This window comes from Alternaria novae-zelandiae, assembly GCF_023758075.1.
Source record: "Alternaria novae-zelandiae strain BMP 2774 chromosome Unknown scaffold_43, whole genome shotgun sequence".
Classification (NCBI taxonomy): Eukaryota; Fungi; Ascomycota; class Dothideomycetes; order Pleosporales; family Pleosporaceae; genus Alternaria; species Alternaria novae-zelandiae.
In genome coordinates, this window is record NW_026057003.1 from 34,747 (window position 1) to 56,977 (window position 22,231).

General features: G+C 54.2%; 5 protein-coding genes across 5 annotated transcripts; 3 read left to right on the plus strand and 2 right to left on the minus strand.

The window, feature by feature from the left end:
* Positions 1–87: 87 nt before the first annotated feature.
* Positions 88–1,654, plus strand: J4E88_010882 (uncharacterized protein; the record flags this gene model as incomplete). Its single annotated transcript, XM_049404472.1, has 2 exons — positions 88–1,186; positions 1,236–1,654. The coding sequence occupies 2 exons, from the start codon at positions 88–90 to the stop codon at positions 1,652–1,654; spliced, it is 1,518 nt and encodes a 505-aa protein (XP_049249752.1).
* Positions 1,655–2,246: 592 nt separating this feature from the next.
* J4E88_010883 (uncharacterized protein) lies at positions 2,247–3,797 on the plus strand (the record flags this gene model as incomplete). Its single annotated transcript, XM_049404473.1, has 2 exons — positions 2,247–3,419; positions 3,792–3,797. 2 exons carry the CDS (start codon positions 2,247–2,249, stop codon positions 3,795–3,797), a joined length of 1,179 nt encoding a protein of 392 aa, XP_049249753.1.
* Positions 3,798–4,433: 636 nt separating this feature from the next.
* Positions 4,434–10,743, minus strand: J4E88_010884 (uncharacterized protein; the record flags this gene model as incomplete). The annotated part of the gene is made up of 2 exons (XM_049404474.1): positions 4,434–5,518; positions 5,568–10,743. 2 exons carry the CDS (start codon positions 10,741–10,743, stop codon positions 4,434–4,436), a joined length of 6,261 nt encoding a protein of 2,086 aa, XP_049249754.1.
* A 1,253-nt stretch (positions 10,744–11,996) lies between these two features.
* J4E88_010885 (uncharacterized protein) lies at positions 11,997–17,677 on the plus strand (the record flags this gene model as incomplete). The annotated part of the gene is made up of 3 exons (XM_049404475.1): positions 11,997–12,516; positions 12,567–17,515; positions 17,567–17,677. The coding sequence occupies 3 exons, from the start codon at positions 11,997–11,999 to the stop codon at positions 17,675–17,677; spliced, it is 5,580 nt and encodes a 1,859-aa protein (XP_049249755.1).
* Positions 17,678–18,941: 1,264 nt separating this feature from the next.
* J4E88_010886 (uncharacterized protein) lies at positions 18,942–21,697 on the minus strand (the record flags this gene model as incomplete). The annotated part of the gene is given in 8 exon segments (XM_049404476.1): positions 18,942–19,568; positions 19,624–19,743; positions 19,884–19,966; positions 19,986–20,531; positions 20,597–20,748; positions 20,803–21,161; positions 21,233–21,646; positions 21,692–21,697. 8 exon segments carry the CDS (start codon positions 21,695–21,697, stop codon positions 18,942–18,944), a joined length of 2,307 nt encoding a protein of 768 aa, XP_049249756.1.
* Between the last annotated feature and the right edge of the window lie 534 nt (positions 21,698–22,231).

The window sequence follows — 22,231 nt, forward strand, 5'->3', positions numbered from 1 at the left end:
CCACTATCGACATTCCTCGACGTCATCACTAAAACCTTTTCCGAAAAACGACTACTACTCTCCAACAACACAATTCCTACAGACACCATGGCGCAGTCGCCACTACTTTTCATCGTTGCGGGAGCCGCCATCTCCTATATCCTATACACCCGTATTGCCCTGTACCTCGCGCGCCAGCGCTTCAAGAAAGAGAATGGCTGCCAACCCTGCACGGCGCAGTTCCACAAAGACCCTATTTTCGGAATTGATAATGTGAAGGTCATGGCATACAACAGCAAGCACCACATCCTGCTGGAAGAGAACAGAAAGCGCTTTGGACGGCTCGGTAACACTTTCCATAACAGGCTGGTTACCATGCCTTTTATTGCGACGTGTGAGCCGGAGAATGTCAAGACAATCTTGAGTTTGAAGTTCAAGGATTACGGTTTTGGTCATAGGCAGGGTGCTTTTACTCCTCTTTTGGGCCACGGTATCTTCAACGCGGATGGTGAGCGGTGGGCTAATAGCCGGCACTTGCTGCGACCCAACTTCGCTCGCGACCAAGTTGCAGATATTGAGGCGTTCGAGAGGCACTTCAAGCTTATGCTCAAGCACATCCCCAAGGATGGCGCTACTGTCGATCTGCAAGAGCTCTTTTTCCGTTTGACCATCGACACCGCAACAGAGTTCCTCTTCAACCACTCCACCAACTCACTCCGCATGGTCGGCCAAGAAGACGCAAACAACGAGGACGTTATTTTCAGCAAGGCTTTCACCACCGCACAAGACGACATCACGACCCGCACCCGCTGGGGCATCTTCGACCGATTCCGAAAGAACCCTGAGGGCAAGAAGGCCATCAACATCTGCCACGCCTATGTTGACAAGTTCGTCGACGATGCGCTCCGTTTCAGGGAAGAATTGGATGCCGAGAAGAGCGCTGGGGGCAAGGACGACAAGTACTACTTTATTCAAGAAGTAGCTAAGCAGACTACCGACAAGAAGCGGATTCGTGAGGAACTTATCAACATCCTGCTTGCCGGACGTGACACGACTGCTAGTCTGCTCAGCAACATGTTTTTCCAGATTGCGAAGAGGCCTGATATCTACGCCAAGTTGAGGGAGGAGGTTGCGGCACTGGGAGGTCGCACACCGACGTACGAGGAGTTGAGAAACCTCAAATATGTCAAGTGGTGCCTCAACGAATGTGAGTTTGCATACTGAGCTAAGATTATCATTATACTAATAGTCTCCAGCACTCCGCCTCCACCCAGTCGTCCCCGGTAACTCTCGCCTTGCCATCCGCGACTCTGTCCTGCCCCGAGGAGGTGGTCCAGACGGCCAAGCACCTCTGTTCGTACCAAAGGGAACGACCGTCGGCTACTCACCATACACCATGCACCGCCGCCACGACCTCTACGGCCCAGACGCAGACGAGTACAAGCCCGAGAGGTGGGAGACACTCCGTCCAGGCTGGGAATACCTGCCCTTCAACGGCGGCCCACGCATCTGTCTCGGACAACAGTACGCGCTTACCGAGGCGAGCTATGTGACTGTGCGTATGGTGCAGGAGTTCAAGACCATGGAGAGCCGAGACCCGGGCCCGTGGCGAGAGGGTCTCACACTGACTCTGGCGTCAATGAACGGTACACGGGTTGGCCTTACGCCTGCCTAGAAGGAGCGTAGTCAGCGATTGAGACACAGCTGTTTCGAGAGGTGTCAGATTGGGGAGGGCGGCGGAAAAATACAGCACGACGAGTTGTGCTTGCTTGCGGAATCACTGGGAGTCTCACCTGTCATGCCACCTACTTGGCCAGGAGAGGGGCCTAACAGGAGAAGGCGGCTATCTTTATTCTAGGGAGTTCTGTTCATATGGGGGTCTTCCAGAGGCATTGCATTTTGATCTTCACTGTACTATACCTACTACTATTATGATATTCTTTGAACTCTGAGGAAGCTGGCAGAGAGGACGACTTGCTACTAGGCGTCCATCCGAAGCACTAAGACATGCTCGTGCATTCGGTTAATTCACAATGTTCGAGCGTCTCACTTTCGTGATTAGATACAAAATAACAGTACTCTCTTCGCCAGTGGCAATCAAACCTACAACATTATTGCAACTGTAGTGACCCGAATCGAGACTAGTGCCGGAAGTCCGCAACTGTGACCCTAGACACACAAGTGTTGATCAACAACAGCGCAACACGCCACGACGCACGCACCGAACCGAACCTTCCACCTGTCCCGTAATTTCGCTGGCAAACATCATGTCGCGAAGTCACCGCCCCTCGACGACGCCCATGGACTTTGAGTGGACGAACCAAACAGGCCCCATCGACGCTCAATCGCCCTTCCTCGCTGCCAGCCAACAAAAGAAGCGTGAGTCCCCAGGCCCCTCTTTCGCGTTCGGACGAAACACACATGGGGAAACACAACCGCTGACTTCAGGGCCTTCTTTCGGCCAGCCAGGTCCTCACTCCGTCCTAGACTCTCCCTCCAAAAACGGTTTCGCGACTCCAAATCGGCTGCGCGACCCCGACAACCGCATGACATACTTCAGCCGCGATCCCAGCAAGCCGCTACCGTCCACACCCGCATCCTCGGTGCCCGCACACATCCAACCGAGCCCGTGGTCTATGCGGACGCCCTCACACGACCTCGACTTCAGCTCAGGCGGGGAAACACCCGGCACACCACAGGTAGACAGCGACCCTGGCACACCAGACACACAATTGGCGAGCAAGATGGGGCGGTTGGGCAACGGCGATGTAAAGGGCGGTCGGCGAGACAGCTGGTTCAAGCGGACCTTCATGTCCACGCCGAGCCCCACCAAAGAGCGGGACAGAGAGCGGGACAAAGACAAGGACGTGTCGCAAAAGTACTACTCCAAGAAAGCCGAGAACCGCATAGTCAAGCGCCGGTCAGAGCGGTCACGGTCCAAGAAGCGCGCCACGGTCCACGACGACGACGGCGAAGACTCCGACAACGATCAGAGACGACCCCAAGTCCCTCCCAAAGAGGCGGGCCCCGTCCAGCAGACTCTCGCTATGAGCGTAGGCGGCTTCCTCTCGTGGGTCGAAGCGCACCCCAACCTCCCCTCCGTACTATCCTACTACCTCCAACTCACCGTCAACATGTTCCTCGGCAGCCTCTTCATCTACATCGTCTACTCCGCCTGGGCGGGCGTCATGACCGACGTCGACATCGAGTCCTCCAAACACGCGTCGGAGGTCATGGTTGAAATCGCGGGTTGCGCTATTGAATACAATCGGAATCGCTGTCGACCGGAGGAAGTCGTGCCGGCTATGGAGCGGGCATGTGGTGTCTGGGAGACGTGCATGAACCGCGATCCGAAGAAAGTTGCAAGAGCGACTGTGACGGCGAAGACGTTTGCTATGATCTTCAACTCTTTTGTCGAGGAGTTTAGTTATAAGTCTATGGTATGTTGCTTTCTTCTCGGTATACCGGCGGTCGCTGTGTATAGGGCTGTTCACGAACGGCGCGAGCACATTGATTCTGCGCATACGCGTTCGCACAACCACTACACCCAGTCCTGCGATTGCTGTCAGCGCAGCAGACCCCAGCCCCACCACCACCAACCCCCAAATATATATCCCAACACAAACTAACACCCCCTTTCAGATCTTCACAGCCATAATAATCTTCGGCGGCTTCAACCTCTCAAACTGGGCTTTCGGCCTCCTCCGCTCCCAGCAACAACAATCCCACCACACACAACCCCACCACCAACAACCGAACGAATTCGTCCCACAAACGCCCCACAGAGTAATCAGCAACGGGTACAACGATAGTTATAACCACCAAAGCTACCAGCAGAATTGGCAGCAGTTACCGACGCCGTATCAACAACAGCAGCAGCAATTACAGGGAACGCCGTATCAGAGTCATAACACGCCGTATCAGGGCCAGAGACATATTGAGGCGCCGCCGCTGGTGCATGCGCATACTATGCCTGCGTTGGGGACTTCGAGTTCGGCGCAGGAAGCGGTGGCGACGGCGGATGGGGGCAGGACACCGAGGAAACGGGGGTTGTTTCGATAGAACAACACTCTTTTCTATGCATGATACTTTTCATTGTGTATCTTTTTCTTTGGTGATTGATTTGGATATAAGCGCATTCTTTCGATCTGTATTCATGTGCTTTCTTAGGGTTGTCGTAGGGTAGGCTTGGGGCTCGCAAAAGGTAGCATAGGTTGGCGAACTGGTGGAACAAAGGTCATCTCACGAATATTCACACTTTTTCTACTCCTGTCATATATAGTTTGTAAATGTCTTTTTTTCGAACGAATGAATTACTAAGTTTTATCATGAAGAAGAGCATCGAAGCCTCCAACCTGGATATCAAATGGCCAATTATCTACTTGTTGAACCGCCAAACGCCCCAATCAAGGAATCTCGTTATCTATCTGTCTATGCATACATGTCGACTTGCTTTACGCAGCAGCCTCGGTCTTGGTCTCCTCCTTGCCGCTCTCCTCGTACTTCTCCCAGTTGGCCAGGATGTTGCCGATCTTGGGTGAGTTGGTGAGCTTGTACACGTCCTCGAAGTATTCCTTGGTCAACGCGAATGGCTTCGCAGTTACGTTGGGGATGTACTTTCCGACTAGCTTGCTGGGGTCGATGGATGTCTTGTGGATCTTCTTAAGAAGGAAAGACCTGAAGGGCTTGACACCGGATCGCAAGAAGGTCGAGTGGAAGGGAACATCGATACCCTTGAGCGGGATGGTAGCAAAGCCACGCTGGAGGTCGAGCGGCTTGGGCTTGGCCTCTGTCTGCTCGGCGCAACCCTTGATGATTTCGACTAGGTGGTTCTTAACTTCCTCTAGCGACAGAGTCTGCATGAGCGCTTGAATGTCGATCTTTTGTTGTTTGAGGTAGTTTGTCACGCCAGTAAGGCAGTCGAGAGCGCGGAGGTCACCGGCAGCAACGTACTGCATGTTGGCGATGTTGTAGTTGACAATCTCCAAAAGCCATCCGGTTGTCTCGGCAATGTTCTCGACAACGTACTGGAGAGCTTGCTCGTTGAAGGTCTTGGAGATCCTGCTGGGGTTGACAGCGCACATGGAGTAGTTGGAGCGACCGGTCTCGTCACGCTCGACGGCGACTTGCATGGTAAGACCACGGTAGAACACTACCGAGACCAAGCTCTCAATAGGCATGACCTCAGCCATGGCAGCAAGGGCAGAGTATTCACCAAGAGAGTGTCCAGCGAATGTGCTCTCGACTTGGATCAGACCCTTGGCGCGCATGTCCTCAAACGATGCCTTCTCCATAAGTGTCAGAGCAGGCTGTGTGAATTGAGTCGCTGACAACAGACCAGTCGGCGACCGGTAGGTGTACGAGGTGGTGTTCTCGTCAATCTCCTTGAAGATCTTCTCAGACTTGATCGAGCCGTCCGCAGCAACAGTCTCGAATGTCATGGACATGTAGTTCTGGCGGATAGCCTTGCCGACTGGGCCACCAAAGTGAATGGTAAGCTCCTTGGGGTTGTTCTTCACGATGTTGGTGATGGCGAAGCCTGTTGTGAATTAGCCACGGTATGATATAGATGATTGGTGCAGACTTACCATAGTTGTCCATGAAGTGCTTGTCGGCGCGGTCCCAGACTTCCTTGGCGACGGGACTGCTGTTGTAAAGCTCCATACCCATACCCTGCTCTTGCGATCCTTGTCCAGTGAAGACGTATGAGGTAGTGGGTTGCTCGACCTCAGCCTCACCAAGGAGGACCTTGTCTTCGGTCTCTTGGTTGCTGACTTCAATCTTGATGATCTTACGACCGGACACCATACCGACGTGCTGAAGCTTGACATCGAGCATGTCGTCGGGAAGCACCATGCCCACGAGGTTGACGTGGTAGCTCCTAACACGACCGACATTGTTCTCGGCGGCCCAGGTCTCTACCAAGCTTCGGACAGCTGCGCTAGAGTACATGCCGTGGGTAATTGTACCAGGTAGGTTGGCGTAACTAGCAAAGACACGTGAGACGTGAATGGGATTGTAGTCGCCAGAGACGCGAGCGTAGTTCTCGTTGGAAGCAGGTGCCTTGAGCTGAAGCGGTGCCTTGCCGTGAAGTGGGATAGCGTTGTCGAACAGCACTGGCTGATCAACCGCAGCTCCATTGCGCTCCAAGTAGTCGAGGACGGGGTTGCCGTATGCGGTGCCCGAGCTGTATTGCACGGAAGCGATTTGGATCACCTCCTTAGTCGGGAGTTCGAGCAAGACCTCTCCTTGAGTCTCGATGTCAGAGAAGACTGTCTTGTTCTTGTATCGCACGACAGTCTCGAGCTTGAAGAGCAAGGTCTTGTTCAGCAGGTCGATCTCAGGCTCCTCGAAGTTGAACCACTCCTTTGATCGCAGGATGGCCACGTCCTTGCTGGTAGCCAAGTTGAGCTGAATGGGCTTCTCGACCTTCCTCTGGAACGTGTTCTGGAAATCATCATATGCGCCGCGGTAGAGGAACTGACTAGTGACTTCCATCACTGGCTTACCATCGCGGGTGATAGTGCCACAGACCTCTACCATCTTACCAGAGTCCTGGTTGATGACAGCATTGATCTGTGCAGTGGTGTCAAGAACATCGCCCTTCTTCAAGGGCTCAGCGCCAGAGATCATGCGGAACCCGTTGGAAAGATGGACCAACTTGAGAAGGTCACCATCGATTGCGCGAGGGAAGATAGGCCTGGTGATGGCCTTCCAGCCGACAACGATGGCGAAGTCCATGGGAGCGTAGACTTCCTTGCCAGGTCGGTCAACAAAGGCCTCACCCTTGTTTCCGACTGCGTGGACGAAGTCGTTGATGGCCTCACTTGTTACAGTGGCGCGGCCACCATCGAAGCGTGAAGTGACGGACGCATCGAATGGGCATGCCTCATCTCCAAACCAGATCTTGTAGTAGAAGTCCTTGATGCGGTCGTTTCGGGCATCCATGACCTCATGAATAGGCGCGTAGCCTACGTCAGGACGGTAGGTGAAGCGGAAAGGCAATGCGACTGCGTGTCCAATGGCGGTACGCTCCTCGTAGATGTTGAGCAGGATCTCACTGTCTTTGGTGAGGCTGACTTCGACGGTCTTGATTAGCTTGCCGCCGTGATGCAGCTCCTTGACGATGATGGCAGTCTTGGCAGGCTCGTTGGGGTTCTGAATTTCGACAACCATGCCGGGTGTGGGAGCAAAAACTCGGGAAGTAGGGTTGGTCTGGAAACGCTGACCCTGCACGAAGATGTCTGCGGTGAAGAAAGCATGTCTCCATGAATAGCTGGAGCCTGCCAGGAGTTGCAGCCATGAGTGTACTTCTGGCATTGTAGCGTTGGGAGCAGCGGAGAGGCGGTAGATGACCTTGTTCTCAAGCTCTGAGACGGTAAGACCATCGACCTCTAGACCCTGGGGTGGCGCTAGCAGGTTACTACCGAAGTACTCAATGACGGGAACCTTGGACTCGTCATCGCCGTAGATGTCGTGCATAAGGAGCTTGATGTGACCCTCGTGGACACCATCCAGGATCTCCTTGATGGGCTCGTCAACCTTGGTGGAGTACTTGACAGCCATGGGTCCTTGAAGGATACATGTCCTGCCAACGTCTTGGTCAACGACAGCATCGAGATCCTCGGATTGCCAGAGTGAATCCTTCTTGAAGAAAAATTCAAAGGTCTCGTCAAGGACGGGAACGAACGGTACAGGCTTCTGTCCACGACGTTGGCAGAGCAACAGGAAGTGTTGCACATCTTGGGCGCTGATGAGCTGGTTGTCGGCATCGGGGTAAGCCTTGAAGACCTTCTCGAGCATTGGGAAGGGGTCGTTGAGCTCATCGTAGTTTTGGATGAGTGACTCGCTGCTAGCTTTGCTGAAACGCTCTTCCAGTCGGCGGATGAAGTCGCCAGTCAAGCGCTTCAAACTCTGGTCGATCCAGCGGGATTGGTGCTTGACGTACATGAGGTCTACCATACGTTGGACAACCTCAGTGTAGGTCATGTCTTCCAAGTCAACTGACTCTCCCTTCTTGTTCTTGCCGAACCAGACCTTCTGGAAGTCCTTGTTCAGCTTCTCGATGATGTACTCGCGCATCTTCTTCAGTTCGGGGACACGCTTGGCCTTGTCGAGACTGAAGATCTTCTGGTCCATCTCATGCCAGAAGATGACACCACGAGTGGCAAGCTTGTGGATTGGCTCACCCATCTCAGAGCGAACAGTGATGACACCTCCAGCTGGGCCCTTGTAGGTCTTCTCCCAGTCCTCGTCGTCAAGACCAGGGGCGTCAACGATAGCTTGTTTGGCCATCTTTGATGTGTAGCATTCCTTCGCCGTCATTACGCGACTGCCGAACAAGCAACCGTCATATGGCATGGGTGGGTATCCAAATTTGGTAGACCATTGACCGGTGAGGTATGGGTATGTGTCTTCGGCGCCACCGAAACCGGAACCTGCGACGAGAATCAGGTTCTCACACTTGCGCAGACGGCTGTACATCTGCAGAATGGGCTGATGGAAGTCCTCGAAGGAATGATGACCTCCACCACGACCACCAGTCCATTGCATCAAGACCGGGAAGGTAGGGTTCGCCTTCGCAATGTTAATGGTCTGCTGAATAGCCTCGACGGAACCAGGCTTGAAGGCAATGTGCTTGATGCCAAGGGTCTCGATGTATTCGTTGGCTACTTCAATGGATGGAACACCAGCACCGATGGTAAGACCTTCGATGGGAACACCTTCGGCCCTGAGCTTGGCCAAGAGGGGGATCTGCCAGGCCATAGCGCGAGGGTTAACGTAGATGAGGTTGACGCTGATACCACGACCGGCAGGAATCGCCTTCTCGACCTTAGTGATAGCTTCGGTCATGGTCTTCTCATTGTAGTAGCCGCCACCGGCAAGTTCGATCTCATAGCCGGCGTTCATGGTCGCTGCAACAAAATCCCATGGAACAGTGCAAGGCGTCATACCAGCCACCATCACTGGAGGCAAACCGAGCATACGACTCATCTTGGTGTCGACGTAGGTTTGGCCAGTGGAAGTCTTGACAAGACGCGGTCCGTGCTCCTTGACCCAGTCGACAGCGTACTTAACAGCATGGTCGAAGTCGCGGTCAAAGATTTCGGGCTTGTAGCCAACTTCGGCGTTCTGTCCGTCGATGGCACCCGCAAGGATAACACGGACACCAGTACCGTCTTTGTTGCGGTTAGTGAGCACTCCGAGGCCTGAGATACCACCGGGGCCGAAGTCGAGAATGTGGGTAGCCTTGGGGAAGACAGTTGCCTTCTCCCACTCGACCGAGTCGGCAGTGATCATGCTGACAAGACGAGGCACGATGTTGTCACTCTCGGTCTCGCGAAGGTCTTGGCCTGTATGTGTGTCATACATGGGGATGCCAAGATCGGCAGTGGAGATCTTGATTGACTTGAGATCATCTTCGAGCTGCTTGGTCGCATCTACCAGATATGGGCTGTGGAAAGGAGCAGTGATGGGTAGGAAGCGGTTGACAAAGCGCACTTTGCGCTCAGTGTAGGGGATTCTCGTTTGGTCCAGGCCAGTCGGGGCCTTGTCCTTGCGCAAACGAAGGTTGAGACCGTACAGAGAGATTGGTGGACCTGTGACTACGAAGTTGCGAGCGCTGTTGACTAGAGAGATGGCAATGTGCCGATCTTGGGGCAAATGGGCATTTGTCGCGTCAATGTGGTCCTGGACTGCTTTTCTTGAGAGATCACGGATGGAAAGCATAGGCGTGGGGACACCCTCGCCGTTCTCATCCGAGTCTTGCAAGACTGTCGGTGCCAACGAGGTCCTGGGGAAGGCTTGCTGACTCCGCGCACCGATCCAGAAGAGGATCTCAATGGCTTTCTTGGCAGATCGCTCAAAAGATTCCCAATTCTTAGCTTCGGCGATAGCGGCGGCTGTGACGACACCCTGCGAGTGACCGGTTACACCAGACAAGCGGCTGCGTACGTGGCCGGGATGGCTGCCGAGCACTCTGCACGTTACGACGTAGTGTGCAAGCTGAGTCAACCCAATCAAGGGCAAACTGACAGGTGCCGAAACCAGGTAGTCGGTATCGGGTTGTGAGTCTCGGTTGTTGAGCCATCGCATGACATCGAGGCCCTTGGAGTAGAGCTTCTCGGCGCGCGGGTCACGCGACAGGACGAGGAGATGTTGGGCCTCGGCGGCAACAAAGTCCTCTACGAATGAGGGGTAGGTGTTGTAGATTTCGCGGAGTTCATCGAAGTACTCCTCAATGTTGCCTTGGCCGCCCAGGACAGCGTAGATGAAGGCATTCTCGTCGGAAGCCTCGCGGAAGAGAGCGGACTCGTGGTGCTTGATTGGCCTCTCTACCGCCGCGCGAGCAGCGTAGTATGACCGTACCGTGACCAGCTTCTTCTCGGTGATGCCGGGCAGAGATGCAGCCAGCGCGTGCACCTCGTTGCCGCGGAGGAAGGCACGCTCGAATTCGGTAAGAACGAGCTTGAGCACCTCCTCGAAAGAGTCAGGGTCCTCCCCCTCCTCTACCTCCTTCGCGACAAAGCCAAGGTATCGCGCCACCAGCTCCGCCACCGATGATGGCTCATCGTCTAGGGCGAGCTCGTCGGTGGGCTCTGGGAGCGTCGACTTGAACGTGTCCCTCAATTGTTGTGCATTGAAGTGGAGGGCGGTCGGGATGAGGAGCGTGTATTCGAGCGAGCCGTGAGAGAGGATGAGCGGGCGCAGGTTTGCGGCAGAGCGGGGCGTGGAGATGCCCGTCTGCTGGCCGGAACCGTACATGGTGGATGTGGGATTACTGGTGTCCTATAGGAAATGGTAAGCTGAGTGCCTGAGAGATGGAGGTGAGTGACGAGCAACGGAAGGCGCGTACCTCTGACAGATTATAGGTGTGGAAGGAGCGACGTGGGCAGGAAGGAGCGTCTGAGCAGTGTGAGCTCACGTCTGGTATGGCGGGGGAGGTGCAATGCAATCAACGCAATGGCCCGGGCCAAAAGACGTCCGGAAGACAGCTGTCTTGAACTGCTCGCAAGAAAGACTCAATGCGTACCTCTTCACTCAGACAGAAGCTAATCTGGCCGGTGTGCTGGGATAGGGCCCGTACTGCTAGTAATGTGTAGCAGCTCCCTTGCTATGTGCGGTGCGGTGTGCGAGGGGCGTGGAGAGAATACCGCAGGCAGCAGGATTACGAACGGCCCCAGGGTTTAAGAAAAGTAATCAGAAGGGAGTGCTTATGCAATTGGGCGGGGAGGAGGTGAGGAATGGGTCGGAAGCGGTGCGCTGGCGTGGTTATGGTCGCGCCGTCTGGGTCGACTTTTTCGAGAGGAGCTCAGATTTGGCCCGCATATCATGGGTCACTAGCGGCGGCAGGGGTCTGCGGTATGTTCCTACACAAATGCTGGGGCAGAGGCACTCAACAAGTCGCCGCCATGCGCTTATCCGCGCCCACGCAGCTGTTGAGGACACGGTGGGCCGAGTTTCCAAGTTTCGGTGCGAGGCTGGCACCCACTCGCAAGTCGAACCGCAATCCCCTTCGTGCGGTGGCCGCCTGTTCTTCGCTCGCAAGCCCATCTTCTTCCAGGCGAGATTAGTTCGTTGAGCACCGGCCAAAGCAGTAACGAGCTGCAGTCGCAGGGGTCTGGAATTTTAGTACCGCCAGCCCGAAGCGGGAGAAATCCTCAACGCCCGGCCATATCAACGCCCGCTGCTGCTGTCCAACAAGAGATAAACAGCCAATGCGTTGAGTCTCTTGTTCCTGCAACGCCCGCTGACCCCTTCCCTCACTTATTCGCGAAGAAGAAGAAAGTTGTCGTTCGCGGGGAGCCAACGCACCCCTCCCGGACCCTTGAATCGTCTCTCGTGCTCTCACCGCACTATACACTACCCACCCACCTAATAGCGCGTCTTCTTCCTGGCCGCTCCTCCCTCCCTAGACCCACGATACCCGTCTTCTATTTTGTAATAGAGATACCCTTTGAGCTCCGTTGAGCTTCAACCACCCTCCTTTCCGCCAATTGCTCCCTCATTCCCTCGCCATGCGTCCCGAGGTCGAGCAGGAGCTCTCGCACACGCTGCTCATTGAGCTGCTCGCATACCAGTTCGCCTCGCCCGTCAGGTGGATCGAGACGCAGGATGTCGTCCTCGGCGAGAAGACGACGGAGCGCATCGTCGAGATCGGCCCCGCAGACACGCTCGGTGTCATGGCGAAGCGCACCCTCGCCAGCAAATACGAAGGACACGATGCGGCGCGGTCGCTGCAGCGTCAGATCCTGTGCTACAACAAGGACGCCAAGGACATCTACTACGATGTAGACCCAATAGAGGAGGAACCAGAGGCTCCCGCGGCGGCCTCATCAGCGCCCTCGTCTGCACCCGCCTCTTCAGCACCTGCCGCCGCCGCCGCAGCCCCTCCACCACCGAGTGCCGGGCCCGCAGCTCAGGTGCCAGATGCCCCCGTCACAGCCACCGACATTCTGCGGACACTGGTGGCGCAGAAGCTGAAGAAGCCGCTCATGGACATTCCGCTGAGCAAGGCCATCAAGGATTTAGTCGGAGGTCCGTCAATTGCACGTCTAGCGTAAAACTGTGACTAACAAGCTTCGCAGGCAAGTCCACGCTCCAGAACGAAATCCTCGGAGACCTGGGCAAGGAGTTTGGCTCAACTCCCGAAAAGCCCGAGGATACCCCTCTCGACGAGCTCGGTGCTTCGATGCAGGCTACCTTCAATGGTCAGCTTGGCAAGCAGTCCTCCTCGCTCATTGCCCGCATGGTGTCCGCCAAGATGCCTGGTGGCTTCAACATCACAGCCGTGCGAAAGCACCTCGAGACAAGATGGGGACTGGCCCAAGGGCGACAGGACGGAGTTTTGCTGCTCGCCATCACCAACGAGCCAGCAGCCCGTCTTGCCTCAGAAGCCGACGGCAAGGCCTTCCTCGATGAACAAGCGAACAAATACGCGGGCATCGCTGGAATCAGCCTGTCTGCTCCTACAGCCGGCGGAGACGCTGGTGGTTCGGGTGGTGGCATGATGATGGACCCCGCCGCGATCGACGCGCTCACAAAGGACCAACGCCAACTGTTCAAGCAGCAGCTTGAGCTTTTCGCGCGATACCTCAAGATCGATCTTCGTGCGGGCGACAAGTCGTTCGTCGACTCACAAAAGGCACAATCTGCGCTCCAGGCCCAGCTTGACCTCTGGAACACGGAGCACGGCGAATTCTACGCTTCTGGCATTGAGCCCCAATTCACACCGCTCAAGGCGCGCGTCTACGACTCATCATGGAACTGGGCGCGCCAGGACGCCCTCACCATGTACTACGATATCATCTTTGGCAAGCTGAAGGCTGTCGACCGTGAGATTGTCAGTCGCTGCATCGCCATCATGAACCGCTCGAACCCTCTCCTTCTCGACTTCATGCAGTACCACATGGATCACTGCCCTACCGAGCGCGGTGAGACATATGAGCTTGCAAAGGAGCTCGGTCAGCAGCTTATCGACAACTGCAAGGAGGTTTTGAACGAGGCTCCAGTCTACAAGGATGTCGCAGTACCCACAGCGCCACACCTAGAGATTGATGCCAAGGGCAACATGAACTACAAGGAAGCGCCAAGAGCGAGCGTCCGCAAGCTTGAGCACTACGTGCGCGAGATGGCTGAGGGCGGAAAGCTGTCCGAGTACGGCAACCGCACCAAGGTCCAGAACGACCTCCAAAGGATCTACAAGCTCATCAAGCAACAACACAAGCTCTCCAAGTCCTCGCAACTTCAGATCAAGAGCCTCTACAGCAATGTCATCCGTTCGTTGTCAATGAACGAGGGACAGATTATGCCCAGCGAGAACGGCAAGGCTGCTAGCGGCAAGAGGGGTCGCAACGGTCGCGTCAATCCTTCTGCTAAGCAGGGCAAGGTCGAGACTATTCCCTTCCTACATCTCAAGCGCAAGGATGACCATGGCTGGGAGTACAGCAAGAAGCTGACTGGCGTTTACCTGGACTGCCTAGAGGATGCCGCTAAGTCTGGTGTCACTTTCCAGGGCAAGTACGCTCTTATGACGGGCGCTGGTGCGGGCTCTATCGGCGCGCAAGTCCTTCAGGGTCTCATCAGCGGTGGTGCCAAGGTCGTCGTCACAACTTCCAGGTTCTCCCGGGAGGTCACCGAGTACTACCAGTCCATGTACTCGCGATACGGCGCCCGCGGCTCTCAGCTCATTGTTGTGCCTTTCAACCAGGGCAGCAACCAAGATGTTGAAGCTTTGGTCGACTACATCTTCGACACCAAGAAGGGCCTTGGATGGGATCTCGACCTCATCGTTCCTTTTGCTGCTATTCCAGAGAATGGCCGCGAAATTGACAGCATCGACTCCAAGTCTGAGCTCGCTCACCGCATCATGTTGACCAACCTGTTGCGCATGCTTGGAGCTGTCAAGAAGCAAAAGCAGGCCTACGGCTACGAGACCCGCCCAGCACAAGTCATCCTGCCATTGTCACCCAACCACGGAACCTTCGGTAACGACGGTCTCTACTCAGAATCCAAGATGTCGCTCGAGACTCTTTTCTCGAGGTGGCACTCAGAGAGCTGGGGCAACTACCTCACCATCTGTGGTGCTGTCATCGGCTGGACTCGAGGCACAGGTTTGATGGGCGCCAACAACATCGTCGCCGAGGGTATTGAGAAGTATGGTGTCCGCACCTTCTCTCAGCAGGAGATGGCCTTCAACTTGCTTGGTTTGATGGCGCCACCGATCGTCAACCTCTGCCAGGTTGAGCCTGTGTGGGCTGACCTCAACGGCGGCTTCCAGTACATTCCTAACCTGAAGGACTTGATGACCGACTTGCGCAAGGAACTCACAGAGACAAGCGACATCCGCCGCGCCGTCATCAAGGAGAATGCCATCGAGAACAAGGTTGTCAACGGCGAGGCCAGCGAGGCCCTATACAAGAAGGCCACGATCGAGCCACGTGCAAACATGAAGTTCGACTTCCCCACCCTACCTGATTGGGACACAGAGGTCAAGCCTCTCAACGATAACCTTAAGGGTATGGTCGACCTTGAGAAGGTCGTCGTCGTCACTGGTTTCTCTGAAGTCGGTCCTTGGGGTAACTCCAGGACACGCTGGGAGATGGAAGCGTACGGCGAATTCTCCATTGAGGGATGCGTTGAGATGGCTTGGATCATGGGTCTCATCAAGAACCACAACGGTCCTCTCAAGGGCAAGAGCTACTCCGGATGGGTTGACGCCAAGACCAACGAGCCAATCGATGACAAGGATGTCAAGCCCAAGTACGAGAAGTACATTCTCGAGCACGCCGGTATCCGCCTTATCGAGCCCGAGCTCTTCAATGGCTACGACCCCAAGAAGAAGCAGCTTATGCAAGAGATCCAGATTGAGGAGGATCTCGATCCATTCGAGGCTTCCAAGGAGCTTGCAGAGGAGTTCAAGAAGGAGCATGGTGACAAGGTTGAGATCTTTGCGATCGAAGAGTCTAGCGAGTACACTGTCCGCATGAAGAAGGGAGCTACACTCCTCCTTCCCAAGGCTCTTCGCTTCGACCGTCTCGTAGCTGGTCAAATCCCGACTGGCTGGGATGCAAAGAAGTACGGTGTGCCCGACGACATCATCTCCCAAGTCGACCCTGTCACACTCTTCGTGCTTGTCTCCACGGCCGAGTGTCTGCTTGCCAGTGGTATCACCGACCCCTACGAGTTCTACCAATATGTCCACTTGTCTCAAGTCGGTAACTGCGTCGGTTCCGGTATTGGTGGTACTACCGCCCTTCGAGGAATGTACAAAGACCGATTCATGGACAAGCCAGTCCAGAAGGATATTCTGCAAGAGTCTTTCATCAACACTATGAGCGCTTGGGTCAATATGTTGCTCATTTCATCCACTGGACCTATCAAGACACCCGTCGGTGCTTGTGCCACTGCTGTTGAGTCTCTTGACATCGGTTACGACACGATCGTTGAAGGAAAGGCCCGTGTCTGCTTCGTTGGTGGTTTCGATGACTTCCAAGAGGAAGGCTCCTACGAATTCGCCAACATGAAGGCCACTAGCAACGCCGAAGACGAATTCGCCCATGGACGTACACCCAAGGAAATGTCGCGCCCCACCACCACAACCCGAAATGGCTTCATGGAGTCGCAAGGTTGCGGTATGCAAGTCATCATGGACGCCAAGCTCGCCCTCGACATGGGAGTCCCCATCTACGGTATCCTTGGCTTCACGGCCACAGCAACCGACAAGATTGGTCGTTCCGTCCCTGCTCCAGGAAAGGGTGTATTGACCACCGCACGAGAGAACCCGTCCAAGTTCCCATCTCCGCTCCTTGACATCAAGTACAGGAGGAGACAGATGGACCTTCGCCGCAAGCAGATCAAGCAGTGGCAGGAGTCGGAAGTCCTCTACCTCCAGGAGGAAGTCGCGGCGATGAAGGACGCCACTGGCGAGGACTTTGACGAGGCTGCCTATCTCGAGGAGCGTGCTGCTAACATCGAGATGGAAGCTAAGCGACAAGAAAAGGACGCGCTCAACAGTCTCGGTAACGCCTTCTGGAAGCAAGATGCACGCATTGCTCCTCTTCGTGGTGCTCTTGCTACCTGGGGTCTTACCATTGACGATCTCGACGTCGCTTCTTTCCACGGTACCTCCACTGTTGCGAACGACAAGAACGAGTCCGACGTCATCAACCACCAGATGCGCCACCTCGGCCGCAAGAAGGGCAATGCACTGCTTGGTATCTGGCAGAAGTACCTCACTGGTCATCCCAAGGGTGCTGCCGGTGCCTGGATGTTCAACGGTTGCTTGCAGGTGCTCAACACTGGTCTTGTGCCTGGCAACCGTAACGCCGATAACGTCGACAAGATCATGGAGCAATACGACTACATCGTCTACCCATCGCAGGCCATCCAGACCGATGGTATCAAGGCCTTCTCCGTTACTTCGTTCGGTTTCGGACAGAAGGGAACTCAAGCTATCGGTATTCACCCCAAGTACCTGTTCGCCGCTCTTGAGCACCACCAATTTGCTGCCTACAAGCAAAAGGTTGAAGCTCGCCAAAAGAGGGCATACCGATACTTCCACGATGGCCTCATCAACAACACCATGTTCCGTGCCAAGGACAAGGCGCCATACGAGGACGAGAAGATGCAGGAGGTCTTCCTCAACCCGCAAGCGCGCGTCACCATGAACAAGAAGACTTCGACATACAGCTATGCGAAGACTCCTGCTCCCAAGAAGGACAAGAAGGCGCAAGAGACGATGAAGATGGTTGAGCAGCTCACTCAAGCCACAGCCTCTTCCAACAGCAAGGTTGGTGTCGATGTTGAGAGCCTCAGTGCGCTGAATATTGAGAACGAGACCTTTATCGAGCGTAACTTCACCGAGAAGGAAATCGCATACTGCCAAAAGTCGCCAAACCCACAAGCCAGCTTCACAGGCAAGTGGTCAGCGAAAGAGGCTGTCTTCAAGTCTCTTGGTGTCAAGGGTGAAGGCGCCGGTGCTCCGCTGAAGGATATCGAGATCATCAACGACAAGTCTGGCGCGCCAACCGTTCAGGTATGCCCCCACTATTACCAACTCTGAAACCATATACTAACGTATTCACAGCTCTACGGCAAAGCCGACGAAGAAGCCAAGCGCGTAGGTGTTAAGAACATCAACATCAGCATCAGCCACTCGGACGACCAGGCTGTTTCCGTCGCCATCGCGCAATGTTAAATATACGTGTCAACACCGGCGGGCGGTGTCCCTCAATATTCACGAACGATTAGATGCATGGTAGTATAGTTGGAGCAAGGGGCAAAACGGTTCATATATCCTTCCTAGAAGGAAACATTATTCCCCTACGTGGCGTGTTTGGGTCACCCGGCGCATCAAGATTAGATATGTTCATGGTTTCGCAAGAGAGATTTATGTATTGTAATGCAACAAAAACATGTTCAAACAACCCCCCTTCACTATAATGCTCGGTGTACACGATAATGACGACGGCCATATGGCGAAGGCGCTTGGCCCTGCATCTCCCACTAACTCCTACCCCTCCTACCTTCCATCTCCTTATCTCCCTATCTCCCGAGCATTCCGAGATAACCTCAACAAACAAACCCTCTTCCACAAAAAGGGTACATCATGCATATTGTTGAGCTCTGGTTACACCTACTAAGATTTCTTGGTTGCCCCGCTGTTAGCCGTTTTACGCGGCAGGCGGTTCCCTCTTATGCAGTTGAGGCTGACCTGCAGCGGGTAGCTGCATGGGCTTACGTAGCGTGCAGGTTGTTGAGTAGGGGTTTGGGAACGTGGAAGTGCGCGGCTGTCGGATTTGGGGGTTTGGTAGTGGTGAGATGACGTCGTGCCTGATGTATTGGGGTGGGGGTGGGCTAGAGAGAAGCGTGTATGCAGGAAGGGTGGGTGGTACGCTTGGTGCTGGCCCGTTGCTGGTCTCGGTATGACGTATCGTGTTTCTGGTCTTGGTATAAGATAGTGCGCACACGCGCCTGTCGCTGTTCAGCAAGTGTGTTTCTTATCACGTATCGCTCTTCTTCTCTTGCCTGACTGTTTGTATGACGCGAGACGATTCACGAAGTGAGGAATATGACATCGAAGTACATCATCTGTAGAAGGGTCGTGTTTGATGTGCGTAGACTAGTGAACAAACGTCGCATTTGGACTCTACATCGCTCTCCGTTATTATCGTAGTGATTTCTTTCCCGTAAGTCGCTGATTCTGCCAGCCTGGCCGTGGGAGTTGAACAGTGTGTTCGTGCGCTTGCCGTGTCTACCCTTAAATGCGATGCCGATATCGCCAAAACGCCGTAATGCACCGGGTATCGTACGCAGTACTCCAGAAGAACGAAAACAAGAAGGAAAGGAGCTCCGATACATGTCATCTGATCTCATGGCTGGGAACATAGTGAAGGTCATTGTTTGGCCGGAAATTGTCCTGGTGGCACGAGTGTCAAGATGCCGCTAAAACGTTGTCCCCTTCAGCCGCTGGGCGCATCGTCGTCGTTATCCCAGGAAGGATCTGTGCTCGCGAGGAGCATTTTGAAAACGTTGCCAGTGGACGGTTCCGTGTCGACAATGTCCCCGGGGACCTCATAGTGCTTCAAATTATCGTTGTCGAGATATTCGAGGCGCTGTTTACCGATCGGGTCATCGCCGAAGCGGATGAACTGAATACCGACGTGTTGCAGCTTTCCAGCCTTCCATAGATTATCGACTAGGTGTGTAATGTGACTTTGGATTTGTGAAACACAATGTGAACCTGGCGACCATACACCGTCCGTGAGAATGTAGATATTGACAGGAGGCTTTTCCTCTGCTCGTAGAGACAAGGATGATCGCTTGCTTGTTGGGCTCTGGTAGTAGAGTGGGAGGATTCTGCTCAGTGCCATACCCATCTGGCATTCGCCATGTTGTTTCACTTTTTCGAATTTTCTGGTCAGCCTTTGGCGGTCCTTAGCCTGACCTTTGTGCCCAGGACTATTGGCGAAATGTAACTCGATGCCATCTGGATCCATGGTTTTTACTAGGTATGCTAGAGCTTCGAAGACGCTTTTGACTTCATCCCAGTGTTGCCCCATTGATTCGGAGTCGTCGATTAAGAAGATCTGGTGGGGTAAGGTCAGCAAAAGCGCCCAAAACTACTCAAGATTATTAAATTACCTGGTCTCTACCATCCAGTCTACCTAGCCATTCCTGGCCTTGTAGTATTGTGGGTATGTGCAACTTCTTCTTTCGTATGTGCTCCAAGACCTGAGTGATGGAAGCTGAAGGCCTGGCTCTCTGACTCACAGACGCATTAGGCTGTGAACCATGACTGCGGATAGGAGCCAGTGGGGTCCGTTGCCATTCATGTATAGTATCGGCAGTCGGACTATACGGCTCATGTCTCGGTGTCCTTCCATGTCTGATACTCGACGCACCAGAATTTGGGCGAGGAGAACGATCTCCACTGATCGTTGTGCGTCTTTCTGGGGGACGACCCGGTTGATACCCATGTGCATCGCTGGGCAACGGCCGCGAACCTGCATTCATAGTGACGCCCAATCCGTTCGTCATGCTTGGGGATAGAGTGACAGGCACGGAGTATCGATTGTACGGGTCTGTTGCGGCTGGTTGCGTAATTCTATCGTCGAATGATGGGTGAACCGATGGTGTCGCTAAGTCTATAGCTTGTGTGAGGTTGTCGTAAACTGTTCGCGCATCTGGTCTACTGGCCGGATCTTGCTTCATCATCCCGCGAACAATGAGAAGAACTGAGCTAACGACATTGTCTATCGCTGCTCTGCACCGTTCGTTGACCTGCTTGTGCATCTCTCCTACAACTGAGAGGACTTCGGTGGTGTCGTGGAAGCAGCCGCTGTAGCCAGTATTCCCGAGAGTCGGAATGGCATCAGCAGCTTTAACGCGCTGTCGATGGTACTCATCCAATCCTCTTTGGCCTAATACAGACCATACCGCGGCTTCACTGATCACACAAGCCAAAGCCCAAATATCCTTAGCCGGACGAGCTTGCTTGATGCTTTGTTGCCTGGACCGATCTGTCTCCCCGCGGAAGTATTCGGGTGCACCTTGGAATCATGTTAGATCTGGGTAAGTCTAGACCTTGGTCGTGACATACTGTACATCTTCGTACCGTGCACATCGCGAATTTGCGCCTCGTCCGACTCTTTAGCCACCACAAACCCGGCGAGACCAAGGTCTGCCAGTTTGAACGACACACTATACGGGCTGTTCCCGTTCGGCTCCGATACGAGGATGTTATCCGGTTTGATGTCGTTATGAAGTCTTCGATGGTCAGTCGGAACAAAGAAGAAGGAAGATCCATGATTTCATACGTACCCCACTTTGTATGAATGTTGGTTCTGCGGATTGGGGAGGCGATGTATGCATGCTATCGGCTTGATGAACTGTATGAAGTTGTTCCAGAACTCCAGGATTTCAGCTTTGGTTGTAGGCGGCTCGGTCCGCCTGAAGAAGTCTGCGAGTGTGCCACCGCTAACATATTCGCGCAATATGTTACGAGTTTCACCCTGTGTCCATGAACCATAGAAACGAGCCATATGTTGCATCGCATCTCGGCCACTCGGGTGGCTTAGTAGTGTTCTGTAGGCTTCTACCTCGTTGTTGTGTAATTTGGCATAGCCCGATGGGCTCGATTTCAGGATGAAGACATTGGTTGGGGGAATGTTCAGCTCGTTCTAAGCGTAAAGTAGTCAGCTAGTTGCTATGAATACACGGACTTTTGCGCGCGCGCACGCTCTTGACCTACTGAGATGAGGTGGTTGTACTCCTCGAACAGCTCCACCTTGGAGATAGTCGCGTCCACCCCTTCTTTCAGGGGTAATATATGCTTCAAGGGCAAGACCATGTTCTCATGTAGCCATGTGTCGTACAGTTGACCAAACACGAGCCGTTTTGGACAGAACTTCCATTGTGCTTCGTAGAACTCTTCGAACATGTACTGAACTGTCTCCGGCCATGCGTCACAGGTAAGGAAAGGTAGCCTTATGTCTGCCATGTGATCGTGTCGTATAAATGTTGATAGATGGAAACCCTTTTTTATCGAAAGTAGGATCGAAAACACAGCTAGGTGACTGGTTCGGACAGCATCCTCGTAGCCGGGGTCGCTTTCTTCGTATAACAAGAGCCTTCGTGATCTTTCCGTAGTGAGATAGGCTTGGAGCTTATCAAGTGATACGATCGGTCGGGTGTCCAGTGGTCGGGACACAGTCATAGCGGGCGCTGTGTAGGCGTTTACATGTTCGAAGAACTCGTCGAGTTCAGCCCCCATCGTGGCTATTGAGGACGGTGCGCATCAGGTATTCTCGTCCGGTGCGAGTCGCGATAGGTATAGGAATAGTTTGGGGTGCAGAGGAAGCGGCATGAAGGTTGCGCGTAAGCTCAATGTGAGGTCGAAACTTCCGCAAGTCTGCGCGGCAGGCTGAAGTCAGGCACCTGGGGCCTCGGGGGAGCTACTCCATGTCTAGTCGCGCAAGCGATCGAGCAGGACCCCGCCCACAGCCTCAAGCCACACTCAACCGGACCTGCATCAGCTGCGCCATCGTCCTTCGTTGAGCGTGCCATCGTTCATCTGGAAGTTTACGGATTCTTGTGTCAAATATGCGACGAAAGGAAATGAGAGTTATCGCGAACAATGGAGAGGTGACAACAGGAAAGTTGGCGGCCACGCGGCTACGCGGCTGAGCGACCGTGATAGCTACAGCCTACAAACCTACCACGATAAACCTACTTTTGTCATCAATAACGC